Source organism: Athene cunicularia, assembly GCF_003259725.1.
Source record: "Athene cunicularia isolate RWA chromosome 5 unlocalized genomic scaffold, athCun1 chr5_part1, whole genome shotgun sequence".
NCBI lineage: Eukaryota > Metazoa > Chordata > Aves > Strigiformes > Strigidae > Athene > Athene cunicularia.
The window spans coordinates 37,084,808-37,098,835 of record NW_020799101.1 but is presented as its reverse complement, the minus strand read 5'-3'; the positions used below and the strand labels follow the sequence as shown (position 1 = coordinate 37,098,835).

Genomic DNA, 14,028 nt, shown 5'->3' with positions numbered 1-14,028 from the left:
TCCAGTGCATGTTTGTAGTATATTAAAACTACTTCAAATTGCATATGGTACAGTAAAGAGATTTCTTACTGTTCATGCACTGTTAAAAAGGGCAGCTTTCCATCTCTTCAGAGTAACTATAACCAGGAAAAAAAATGAACAACATGATGTATTTTTCTTAAACTGCTTGAGGCTTGCAGACAGTGAATGTTTAGCTTTGGTTTTGTTCATGTTAAGATTATTCTCAGTGACTGACTTTTGATGGTCTTAGACTGATGAGCCAGACATGCTGTGCTTGTGTCTAATGGACATGCTAGCTCTCTTCTTAGGTATGTGTTTGATGGGAGTTTTCCTCAGTAGTTGAGGAGATGAGAAAAAAAGATGAAAGACTTTGACAATAAAAAAAGACCAGAGTTGCAGGCTGCAAGATTAGGAGAGTTTGATCTAGGCATGCTTATATTAAAGCCAACCAAAATCTATAGCCTTATTTAGCAAACAAAACATACACTTTGGACAGAAGGCATTAGATACATGAAGCATGCTTTTGAGTTTTGGTCTGTTTATATGAATGTAACACACTTGTGCTGGTACTTCACCCCCATTTAAGGGTAAGTTGATCTGTGAGGTGCAAAGAATGATACAAATTGTCTTTTCTCATTTCTGGTTTGGAGAAACTAAAACAACAATACAGTAACATAATTCAGGTGATACTTTGTGATGAACTGCTTTTATTTTTATTCCTAACAGTACATCCTTTCGGGCTCTGATGACTTCAATTTGTATATGTGGAGGATTCCTCCAGATCCAGAAGCAGGTAAGGTTTTTGTGGTTTGGGATTTTTTTTTTTTTTTTTTGGGGGGGGGTGGGGTGGTGGAGGTATCTGACAAATGCTAGCTTGTTTTTTTTCGAAAAATTGGTGTTCTTGCTCAGCCTCTGAATCTAGAGTAATTCTGATGAAAGCTGGATGAGGAGAATTTACAAATGCCTAATCCAGTCTCTGGATAGCAGTGGCCAATGCCATTTGGATTTTTTATCATAGTGGTTTTCTTTTAAGTTCTCTTCTCATATAATGATCACTTAAATCTTCTAGATGAGCTCATGAAGAGAAAGAGCTGTGGCTGGAGCAGGGTGTGTCTTTCTTCCCTCTTGTCTACCAACTGTGATGCTTCTAAGTTGACCTGAGTTCACTGAAGAACTTAAGATCCGTTACTAAAATTTCATTTCATAATGAAGCTTGCAGCATAAAATGGTTCTGCGTTCACAGTCTGCTCCTTAACAGTTCTAGTGCATTGGCCTCTTCCCCTCTTTCTGTCCTCTTACAACAAAACCCTCCAACAGATTTCTAATGTAGAAGAACACTTATGCTCTTTTACTTTCTGGCTGGAGAAGCACTGTCAGCTGGTGGAAATGACCACTTTTGACTCATTTCTGACCCTTTCCCATGCTGGGGCAGACATGCTAAGCAAATAGCACTAGCTCAACTCTGCATGTGAAAGTATAGGAGAGAGCTGTTAAAGAAAAGCATCAGTATGTGTGGGATGTAACAGTAGTGCTGTAGATGCCACAGTTGGTCAGTGCCTAATTTGATATCATCTAGTATTGTGTAGGATTTGGCAGTATGGCACTCTAAGCCATAGAATGTCAGCATATTTCTTCTTTTGAAACAAATCACTGCGCTCTTTTAGAATGGTGTTGAATCTTGATTGAAAGACTCAAGACTTCAGGAAATGTACTACTGTTTCTATTTTTAATGGCTCTGACTTGTTTAAACTGTACATTTTAGTGGTATTAAGTACAACTGACTGCTATCCTGTGGTCTCAGGTGCTTTAGCAATAATGAGAGCAAATAACAAGCTCTCTTAGAGGTACAATGAAAATATTTTATTTTCAAAGGCTCTTAATCACAGCTGTGTAAGCCATAGCTGAGAGGATGACTAACCTCTAAAAGGTTTGATTAATGGCAGGATTTTGAAGAAAATTCCATTCTTATTTTGGATTGTCTATTTAAACAACATTTGATGTTGCAGTCCAGAAGTCCTGAAGATGATCCTGCTAAATATACTGGTACCTTGGCCTTCCATCTTTGTGTAGAGATCTTTGTATAGAGACTTCTTTCTGTTTTCCTTTTAATTTGTGTAATTTCCTTTTACATTTGATGCTGTTTTACTACTACCTATGGAATTTCCTCTTAGTTAAAAGTTACATACACTTAAATTAGTTATCTGCAAGTTTTCGTGTGGACTGTAGAACTATATTTTATGCATGCTACTACACTTGTCCCGATTCAATTTGTAAATCCTAGATTTGAGATTTTGTGTTTATCTGGCTGTGATGCTCTTAAACTTTTTTCCCGTGCAGCTGCAGATGACAAAATCTTATCTTGCACCTTTGCACAAAGAATGATAACCAGAATTACCACAAAACAATGTTATAGGTGTCTTGGTCAGCTTTCTTGTTTCTAGCTCTTGTAAATTGAGGAAGGGTGTCAGTAAACTTGCAACATTTCAGTTACAAAATTAATTACTTCATGTCAGTTGACCTTTGTGGTTGCTTAATGGGATCAGAAGATCCTGTAGTAGGAAACTATGTCTTAGTCTCTTGTAAGTTGAGCAGTGCTCTTATAGAAGCATTTTAACAAAACTAATTTTCTTTGTTCTGTTAGACCCAAAAGATGTGTCTTCTGTGACAAGTAAGCCATTGGCTATCCAAATTGCCTGTGGTAGGCTTATTGAAGCGCTTCTTTTCTTCATTCAGTTCTTCTTGAAAGTTGTGCCTGTTTTGAATGTGATGAAACATCCTTTATTAAATCTCATCCTGTGGTTCAGAGTAATATTTCAGCTAGAGAGGTTGCTGTCCTTCCTTCTTGGAGAAAGAGCCTTGCTGTAGGGATGTGGAGATCTTGGAAAGCTTCTGCTTCAGTGGAAAACTCCTTGTTCTCATGTTCTGGTTTAAAATAGGAGTGTCTTTGGGTCTGTGATCCAAGGGGGTGGAATGTGGTCTTTTATTTAAAATAGTGTACAAACTAGACAGGATGATGCAATGTCCTGCACTGTTGGTTGGTTTTTTAAAATAAAAATATATCTCTTATTTCTACCTTCTAGTTGAATTCAGACATTGTGCTGCTATAAATATTTATGATACAATTTCCTTAAATTATCTCAGATATTTGTAAATAGCAACTTTTTTTCAAATGTAAATCTGTTTACAGAGCTGCATCCTTAACAACAACCCTGAAATAGATTATTTTGCTTAAGTACGGGTGTAGCAAGTACTAGCTATCTAATGGTTAGCCACATTACTACACAAAAGATGAAGAAAAGTTGGGAAGGAGCACACCAGTCAGGCAGCTGCCAACATATTTCAAGTTGGAGGAATGCAGTTACCTGTGTTGGTATTTTGCCAGGAAAATGAAACAAATTCTGCTGTTCTTTTGCAAATAATCATAATTTAGAGGTGTCTTCCCAGTAGATTGCACAGAGTCGTTCCCCCTCAGCTGGAAACTCTGCCAGTGGTTTTGCTCAGCCGAGTTATTAGACAGGATTTACTTCGGGACAGGGAGGTCTGAAAAAAGGTATTTCCTAAATTGCTTTGGAAGCTATTCTGTTGAAGAGTTTTATTGTCAGTCTTCCTCCACAGTCTTTAAATTATTTTGACTGGGCCAAGATTTCCTATACCAGAAGGTTGATTGCTTTTCTACCACTTCTTGTCCTTTCTTGAAGGTGGAATAGTTTGCTCATTTATCCACTTTGTTCTTCATCCAAGTACTACCCAGTTTTCCAGTGTGCTTCAGAAGTGATTGCTGATTGTTTGGTGAATTTGATAGCCAATTTCCTCTTTATATATACTGGTTTTCTTCAGAAGCAGAGTTTCTAGCAAAATTAATACATTAGTCTGGCAGAAGAAAAGCAGTCCTGAGGTTCCACAGCTTTTATTTGACTCCAAGGCAAGCTAGAAGTGAAAAGAGACGTTGGCCCAGCAAGACTGTGAACATATAAGCACTTCAGGAGGTATTTAAACCTAACTGCTGTAAACATGGTGTCTTAGCTGGTGAAGAATCCCAGTTCAGGACAGAACCTGACATGTCTTGTGGGGTAATAGAGGGCTTAGTAAACGAAATGTTTTGCAAAATGGAATTTACATTCCTCACCCACTACTCTGAATCATCTCTGCAGCTCAGAGCTTGCCTCTTGCTTTTGAAATATTGCTTAAAGATGCTATGTGAGGGATATGATACTTATTTGCAATTGAGAAGACAGTTGGGGATCCTTCAGTTTACATGAGCAGTAGTGAAAAAGTTCACTAAATCAGAACAGCAAACTGCATTTCAAAACCTCTTTTTAATTCTGTCATTGTCTGTAACTGCTCTCAAGAAAAGACCTGTCATTGTGGTCCAGTTACTAAACTAATTGTACCAATTTTCAGCAGAACTGATGCAATTTTTCTTCCCTTTTTTTTTTCCTTGGTCATTGTAAATGCAGACACCTCTAGACCTGAAGAATTCAGCAACAGATCTTTTTACAACATTTGAACAGGGTTATCTCATTGGAGACAGCTTGTGGTTTAAGTTCTCAAAGTTCCAGGCTGATAAGTGAAGATGAATAATAGATGATTAAGTGTTTCTTAATGTCTTTAGCTATTTTTGAGATTTTTATATGTGCATATATACATACCAGTTGGGTTGGGGTGCGGGGAAACCATCTGGCCCAATGGGGAGCATGCTCTGGAAGGTTTGTATTATTTAAAAAATAGATTTTTACAAGGCATGGTCTTGGAATCTAAACTGTTGAGGACTGTAGTTTGTCTCTTCCTTCAGATCAGTGTTGACCATAATGTGCTATGGAACAGTTTTTTGATTATCACAGCAAGTAAGTGATGAAGCAGAGTAGAAGGGGTTCTTGTATTCAGTGGAATTTAGACTGGTTTCCATGTCATGTGGATTGTAATACCAGAAACTTGTGGAAATGTCCTGGCTAGATGGCCTTTATCAGAAAACAAGGCAGTGTTGGGTGCTTTGTAGTGTTCTTCCACTTGGCTAGAAAATTGACCATCCATGAGTGTTTCTCTCACTCACTTCATCATGTTTAATATCTAATTGAGCACTGGGAGAGGCTGGAGAGGTCTTCGTCCCCAGCAACCAGCCATCTGATTGTACCAAAGCTCCTTCCTCTGTATTGTATTGAACATGTTTGCAGCTACCAGTACAAAATAAATGCACAGGCAAGCAATTTTATACATCCATTTTCAAAAAGAAACCCCAGCTATCAGTTGTGTGATAATTTCACTTACTTTATTCCCTTTATGTTCAGAAAGCATAGTTGTTGGTGATAATTTGTATGGTTCCAATAACATTGTAAAAACCATTGTGACCTATGCAGTTAAACACACCAAAAGAGAAATCTCTCGTCCCCAGGAGAGGGATGGAATGGAAAGGGTGTGCCAACATTTATTTCTATAGTAATTTTGTTTTAGCTTTCATATTGTTGTTCAGCTCTACTGGTGATAACAATGGTGGGAGGATTGGTATAGATAAGGTGTAGATAAACAGCAACAAAAGAAGGGAGAAAATATATGTCCAAAAATAGCCAGCACCACTACAGCATTCTGCCTCAGATGTTTAAGTATGATTTTTTTTCTTTGACTTTTGGAATCTCTGCAGAGGAACAAGATCACCATGGGACTGGTTCTAGGCACAGGCTAGGCAAAGTGGGTGATTGCCTGGAAGAGCAGGTTGCCTGAGGTGGATGATGATGCCAGCCCATTGCTCCCTGTGCTTAAGCAAAAGCTCTGCAAGGCCATGCTGATCCTTTCATCTGGCCTGGGAGGTGGAGGGTGCGTCCACAGATAGTTTGAGCTGCTTTCGCTTTCTTTTGTAGTAGAAGTACTAAGCTGGAGTCCCCAGGTGACTCCAAACGATTGTCTTATCATGCTGGGAGGAGAAAGGACCTTGGCCAGCCCTTGCTGTTCTCACCCCATATTTGATGTCATCAGAGTCAGTTTTGCCTGTGCTAATGAGAAATCTTGAAGTTGCTCTGGCTCCTGCCGGAGTCAGATACCTGATCCAACTAGAAGGGATGCTGCAGGCCCTGTGCTCTCAGGGCAAGAGTGCTTGTGTTTAAGTCTAGCTTCTCTACAGCTGGGTCTCTGAGGAGCAAAGCCATCTGCTGGCATGCATTGTACGAAACAACTGCAGGTGTGTGAGTGACCAGAGAGACACTTAAGAAGTGTAAACATAATCTGCTGCACTGAAGGTAGAGGCCCTATATGCTATGCATATTTGCTTGCATTGTGCTGTGCATTTGCTTTCCAAGCTATGGTCTCTCTATTCCATTAGTGCATCATGACCTCATAGGATTCAAATGCAGGGCAGCAGCCTACAGTCTAAATGTGTCCTGGTATATTATTAATTAAAACTAAATTATTTTAAATGAGCTTTCTACTATAGTGTCAAGTGCTACAGTGGAGTGGCATGCTGTGGCACACTGGCAACAGCTGCAAATATCTGGTTCTTCTCAGGAGTTTTCAGCACTTTGAGTAATTCACAAGGCTTGTATGAAGTTATGCTTTAGTCCGTGGAACATCTTTCTACCTTATATGAACAACCAGTGAGACTTATTTTTCAGTGTCCTAGATAGAGAGGACTTTTTAATGAGGTCATTTGTCTGTTACAGAGCCAGTAGAGGATTGTTCCTTATCCCAGCAAGTTCTCCAGTGCTTTGACAGGTTTTTTCAAATGTTTAGAACATTGCAGCTTCCATTAGTTTAGAAACTGTTCTACATTTTTTACTGGATTTCTGCACTAGGGCACTTTTCCTAATAATCTATCACTTCCCTTTTTTCCTTATCTTTCAAATAATTAATTCTTCTGAGTTTTTTGTGTTTTGGTTTGGGTTTTTTTTAAACACTGCTACACGTTTAAATACTTGTGCATGGAAAATTGGGTTGCGGTCCAAATATCTCACTCTCCTTCCTTATGATTTACTGATGTTTTTAAAAGTGTGTTGGTATGTACCATCCAGCATGTTCTCAATATGTGAAATGCAAACTCATTTGCATAAATATTTGCAAAACTGCATAATTAAGATGCATTTCATTAGCATAATATTTAGTATGTAAAATAATAAAGCAAACCAAGAAGTAATCACTTTGGCAACTTAGTAGATATCTACTACTTCAAGGCATTATATTATTCCTTCCGTCTGTATTGGAGCCTGTAGATAGACATTGTGTTGCCATGGTATTCTTTTCAACTGTGTATAGGGGAAATCTGTTTTTTAAAAATGTACAATTCAGATTTAGCTTTTTATAACTTATTTCTTCCAGATGGTCAGATATTGTAGTAGGATATTATTTCAAGAATTTTTTGAGACTTTGTGTTGCTCCTCTTTGGAGTGCTTATTTGCAGGGTGAAGAGGAAGAGGGATTTTCTTGACATTTCACTTTGTGTATCAAATAAGAACAGACAAAAAAAAAAAATCAACCAGCACAGCTAGGAAACTAAACCACTACTCAGAACTGTCTTTAAGCATAGCAATTTTTGGAAAGTGTTGCAAAACCAGCTAGTATATCTCCATCCCTTCCCTCTGGTAGCTGGAAACTTAATAAGTTGGCATAATCTGTCTCTGAAGACTTTAAGGCTTTTTTTTTGTAAATATTAATGACACTGATGTAAGCTAATGGCTTCTGTATAAACACTGCTTATACATATGGTAGCTATCTAAGAATATAAAATTTGCCATGCTAAAACACTGGCAGGACCTGTGCATGCTACTGAATTGAAAAGCAAACAAACAATGCCCCCATCTCCTAAAAAAAACCCCATACCTCAAAAGCAAAATTTGAATGTTGTTGGAATAGCAGAGGTCAATTCTGCTGAAACAATACAAATAAAAATACCAGTTCAAGTGAACACAGCAAAAAGAAATCTAAATTATTACATGTAAAAAAGGAAGATGGCCTCAGGAATTTGAGTCAAGCTACACTTAATGTACAGATTAACTTTTTTTTTTTTTTGCCAGCAGACATGAGCAAACTTAATTCATGCTGTGAGATGGCTAGAAGCTGTATGGCTGCACCTAAGCCTCTGCTGAGAGACCAGAGGGATTCCAGACAAGTCTGGACACAGGCATATGTCTGCCACACAGATACTCATGTGCTGTGATACCGACTTTGCTGCGAAGAGACCACTGTCAGGATAAGGATGTGGAAGGCTTGGCATTAAGCACTTAGAGACATCGCTTAAGCACATAGGAGTTGGTAGACTAAAATTGCATCAGGCAGGGGGTTGTCCACAAATGAGGTTCCAGGGCAATCTGTTGTATTTGACACAAAGATTAATAGAGTATTGCTGCAGTCAATGGTTTTTGGTTTAAATGATGGAAACCTCCACTAGACCAGGTTGCTCAAAGCCCTGTCCAACCTGACCTCGAACACTTCCAAAAGATGGGGCATCCACCACTTCTCTGGGCAACCTGTTGCAGTGTCTCACCACTCACTGTAAAAAATGTATTCCTCATATCCAACATAAATCTACGCTCTTTCAGCTTAAAAAGGTGACTACAGGCCTTGGTAAAAAGTTTCTCTGGCTTTCTTATAAGTCTTTTTTATGGAAATAAAGGAATGCAATAAGGTCTCCCCAGAGCCACCTTCTCTCCAGGCTGAACAACCCCAACTCTCAGCCTGTCCTCATAGGAGAGGTGTTCCATCCCTCTGCCCATTTTTGTGGCCCCCTCTGGACCTGCTTGAGCATGTCCTTGTTTTTCTTGTGCTGAGGACCCCAGAGCTGGACACAGCACTGCAAGTGGGATCTCACCAGAACAGAGTAGAGGGGCAGAATAACCTCCCTTGACCTGCTGGCAATACAGTTTTTTATGCAGCCCAGGTTGTGGCTGGCTTTCTGGGCTTCAGACACTGTCTGAATTTGACTACAGCCTAGGGAGAGCTGTGTTCTAGACATGCCATGCTGTGCGCTTTTCATCCAGTGCTCTTAGTGTATTGATAAGCATTTAAAGTTTAATGCCAGAAGACAGTTCTGGCATCAAATAACTGTTTTCACTGTTTTACTAGGAAAATAACCATGGGTTAATGCACACTGCTGACAGTACCACAAAACACCAGTGACTGACTTGGACATGCAGTCCAAAATATTGGTGCCATAAATTTGTATTTCATCTCCATTATAATTCTCTCTTTGCTCATTGTGTCTCTAACTTCTGAATCTTTTGTAAGTGTTTCACGGGGCATATTTCTTGTTTTGTGCTGAATTCAGGCAGCTAGAGTGCATGGATAGTTAAAACTTGTTTTAGGCATTACTTACAGACTTGGAAACATTTCCTAAGCAAATTGTCTCTTCATTCCCAAGGCTCTCTTGGAGAACATATGTCAGCTAGGTCAAGATAAATGTGTTGAGAACTGGACTTGATGTAACCATCTACCATTGGCTTGATAGATGCAATTGGATTGACAACTGTGCTTTGACTGGAAGGAATGCCGTGGGAGTAGGGCAAATTGCCATCAGCCATAAATGTGGTCATGAACGTCTAGCAGGGTGAGCAGAATGGCAGGACATGCAGAATCTCATAAAATGGAAAAGAAAATCAAAAGAGCCCAATTTGGCATTTCATGAATTTGATCTCCAATCCATTACTTCTCAGTCAACTTTGCTTACACTGGTGAAATCTTGCTCCAACGGCTGAAGACAGAACTTATCTCTGAAGCTTTACAGAAAACACAAGTGTACTCTGTCTCGGTAGAGATGGACACAACAATGTTTTTGCAGCAGATCAGCCCTCTTTATTGCTCCTCTCCTATCTTATATACTTTATACTTTTATCCATACATCATTCTCATTGGTTACATCACTACTTGTCTATTACTTTATTGGCTACTTTTCTTAAAATCCCCATTGTTGGGGTATCTGACAAACACAGTATTTTTCTTCATTCTCCTTATCTTCAGTTCCTTTCTCAGGCTGACACAGCACTCCTCCGGGACTTTTCCAGCTGCTCAGGGATACACAACAAGCTGGTCACAGTCAAACTGTTCTCTCTGTCAGGTATTTGGCAGACCCAGTGCCACCTCCAACAATACCCCAGTAAGAGAAGCATTCCAGGTAGCTCAGTCTCAGTGTAGTTTCAGTGAACATACTTAGAAGTTAACTGGAGTGACAGTCTCCCTTTAAAGCTTTCTTACTTTTAAGTGAGCCTTCATTCTATATACAAAGTCTTTTAAATGGCCATGTGTTCTGGTCCTTGGGATTACTTGCCTCTATTCCCTTCTTCAGGCACGTTATCTTTCTATCCCAAAGTGCCATGAGACTCCAGTTTGGTCTGCAAAAATGGATTTGTGCAAACAACATTTTCCAGAAGTAGTAGAAAGATCTGTCTGGATTTTCAGGAGTTGGATGACTCCTCATTTCTAAACACTTATGTTTTGTACACCATGTACACACCAGTCTGGTCTTCAGAGTATAGTTAGAAAGAGTAGAAAGGATAGAGTACTTTTTCTAAGAGAAGAGGGGCTGAATACAAGCTCACAAGCTGCAGTTCTCTATCATTTATGTAACCTAACAAATGGGAGGCGATCCAGGAATGCCTTTTTTTTTTTCTTGAACCTTCTGTCTTGCTATTCTGAAGTGTTAATGCAAGTTTTTCTTTAGGAAATGTGCATAGCAGGAGAACTGACTCTGTTTTACAAGGCAAGTTGTTCAACATTGAACTTAGGGCTATCTAATCTATTGCAGCTGAAAGAGCTCACGTTGAGGACAGAGGAGGATAGCAAACATCTTCAGCAAGAAGAACATAAAGTTTACTTGTTTAGTGTTGACTATAAGTAGCACAGAGACTAATGAAATTATTGTAACTTTCTGTAAGGTGTGCTTATGACTTTTGAAGTTGTAAATAGCAAGGTTGGTTTCCTCTGAAGTGGTTTTCAGCTTTTACTTCCCCTCTTCTAAAGGTTTTGGTTTCTTTCACTGAAGATGTTAATCATAGCATCTTGACTGACACTTGTTTATTCAGATACACAGGTGTGCTTTCTAGCAAATGTATCGTTTTAATTCTGTGAATTTGAATATAAAAAAATTGCTGCGTGACAGTTTCTTATTTTGGTGTATAGACTTAGTAAGAGTCAGTGACCAAGCAGAAAAGTTGTCTGGCTTCTGTTTTGAGTTTCACCATTAGCACAAAAGCATTCCACTTTAGCTAATTCCCTACCTCGTGACAAAGAATGATATAACTCACTGGTCAGACATGTTATTTCAGATCCCTCTCTAAACTTGTTTCACAAAAATACGAGTTGTTACAGACTAGTCAAGGCTATACCAAGTCCAGCTGTAATGTTGTAACTCAGGTTGGTAGCTTTGAAGATTGCCTCCTTTATAGATTCCTACTCATCAGACTAGTCAGCTGTGACAGTAATGGATTGCTGATTTAAAAAATAATTTTTAGAAAGAATATAGCTATTTAAAAGGTCAACTTTTACTTGTCTCTGCTTCAAATTTACAAACTGTGAGTAGTGTCATGCCTTAGGCACTATGGTTTCACTGGTGATTTCATTAAGTATGTATGTTGGTTTTATTCACATGCTTGTCATATTAGGTCAAAAATCTTCATTGTTTGTTTAGATAGTTGAACTAAAGCTAGCCTACAAATCCTAATTTACAGGAAGGATGCTTTTCATCAAACTTGTAGCTTTTTGTAGGGACATTGCTCATAAAATTGGAATTCTGCAGTGAACACAGACCTTAAAATACTGCAAAATAAAGCTGAAGCACATTGTCAAATATATTATGACTTTATTATGAATGAAGGAATCTGAAGATTTAATTATTTATTTCAGTGTGTGCTTGTTTTTCTCCTAGGTGGCATTGGCAGGATCATCAATGGTGCTTTTATGGTATTGAAAGGTCATCGGTCAATTGTAAACCAAGTCCGATTTAATCCTCACACTTACATGATCTGTTCTTCTGGTGTTGAAAAGATCATAAAGGTAAGATTAATCATCAGAAAATGTGTTCTTTCAGTATATTGGGAAGAAATGTTTTGTTTTGCTCAGCATCTTTATTTTCCACACCTATTCTGTCTTATCATTTTATTCTTTTGTACACTGATATGTCTCATTTGCTGTCTAAACTGTTGCAAATTTTTAATTGGACATTTCAACATTAAACTCCAACTCATTGTTAAAGGTTTTAGAGATAAGGGATAAGATCAGAATTTCCTGGATTTATACCTTGAAAAAGGGTTTTTTTTGGTGGTTTTTTTTTGTGTTGTTTTTTTTCCCCAGTTTCATTCCATACATAACTGAAGTATCATACAGACAGTCCTTCTGGGGAGAGTTTGGTCACAGCTGTAATGTGATCTCCTAAGACTTCTGATACTTCAGGCTAAAACTTAATAAAAATATTTTCAAAGAGTATTGTTGAGCCTTAACCTAGCTGAATTTGGCCCAGTAATGCTTGAGGATCCCTTCTATAATTTTTGTACACACTTCTGCATTGAATCAATTCAACATACCTTTCTGTGGCTTCCAGAGGAAATAGGACTCTTAATACCTTCTAAAACTTGTCTTTTCTCAATGCTCTAACAATGTACAGTATTTTTAGAAAGTTGTTGCCTTTTTATGTAGAATGTAAGGAGATAAAAAAAATTGATATGTTCAGAAACTTTCTTAAGGAAAGGCAGCCAGTATTGTGGGAGCAAGGCAGAAACATTTTTGTAATTTCGAATAGCAGAGGTTGAGGATGGGGAGGCAGGGCATTATGCTACACTAATGCACTTTGCATTCTGCTGCCGTAGGAATTTTGCTATAATTTAGGTCTATCAACAAGATGAAAGAAACCAGAATGATACAGTTTTTAAGTAGGATAATGAGAACTGATGCTGCTTCTAACTATTTGTTGAATGACTTCATAAAACTCTTACCTGCATGTGGCTATAAATGGGGTTATTTGAGTATTAGTAAACACTTTAGTCAGCTACAAGACTGAACGAACTTGTTCTGCAAAGGAGTGTGTTAGTGGTCTGCAACTGGCCCAGTGCTCGGCTGCATCACTTGCATTACACCTGCTATCAGCATTTGGGTTCTGACTGTAGTTCAGCTTTCATTCTGTTTTCCACTGGTACTTAGTTTGATTTTGTACTTTTTTCTTCATCTATGTCCCTGACAGATTTGATCACAGATCTTTCAAATACAGGCTTTGAACAAAAATGCTTTGAACAGTCTTAGCAGCTCACTGATTTTTCAATTTCCAAGCAGTTAAACTGCTACTGTTTAACAACAGTTTTGCCAAAGGCCTTCCCCCACCACCCCCCCACCTCCCACTTCGGGAACTTGATTCATACAGCCTGAATTCTCCCATTTCGATTTTAGATCTGCTGACCCTTCACCCTATGAATCCTTCCTGCATGAGTGTGCTTAGACTGTTGGATTAGCACTAGTATAGACATCCCCTGTGTTGCTTTTGTGTACTTCTGCTAGGGTTTTGGTAAGGGGTTTTTTGCCTAGTGATTAAAAGGTTAGTTCGATTAAGGCTTCAGTCACAGGTTGTGTAACTCTTTCAAAGACACCTCTGCTTGAATGCTTCCCTAGAAGAGAACTCCTGTTGTGTCACAGTATGTGCAATGGAACTCGGGTAGCTGCTTTGTAGAAACTGAATTCCCCAAACATTGCAAGCTAGAAACAAATTAAGGGAAAGGTGTTTATTAGTGAACCAGAACTTCTTACCCTCTTGTTGTATGTCATTTTGTCTCAGCTTGTAATGTGCCTTGTTTGGGGATCAGGTTGTTTTAAGGCTTATATCTTGTCTGGTCTGCATGACTTCAGTCTTCAGAGGTCCTAGTGAACAGTGGTTTGTGGGTGACCATACAATGGTGGTTTCTTCTTCATTCCAGCTACTTCTCCATATAGGTTGGAGGATAGCGACTACCACTAGCAGAAGGGCAAAACAGGAAAAACATCACCAGCATTTCTAAGAGGCTATTTACTGCATTAAAAACAGCTGGGAACATAAGTCCTTCCCTTGCATGGCTGTCTTCCTTTTCCCCCATATAA

At 38.7% G+C, this 14,028-nt stretch overlaps 1 protein-coding gene across 1 annotated transcript in view; it reads left to right on the top strand.

Moving 5' to 3' along the window:
* DCAF5 (DDB1 and CUL4 associated factor 5) overlaps positions 1–14,028 on the top strand; it is a 61,345-nt gene that overhangs the window by 40,865 nt on the left and 6,452 nt on the right. The window contains exons 6-7 of the mRNA XM_026849954.1: positions 727–793; positions 11,837–11,964. Coding sequence (XP_026705755.1) covers positions 727–793; positions 11,837–11,964 — 195 coding nt within the window. The remainder of the gene's footprint in view (positions 1–726; positions 794–11,836; positions 11,965–14,028) is intronic.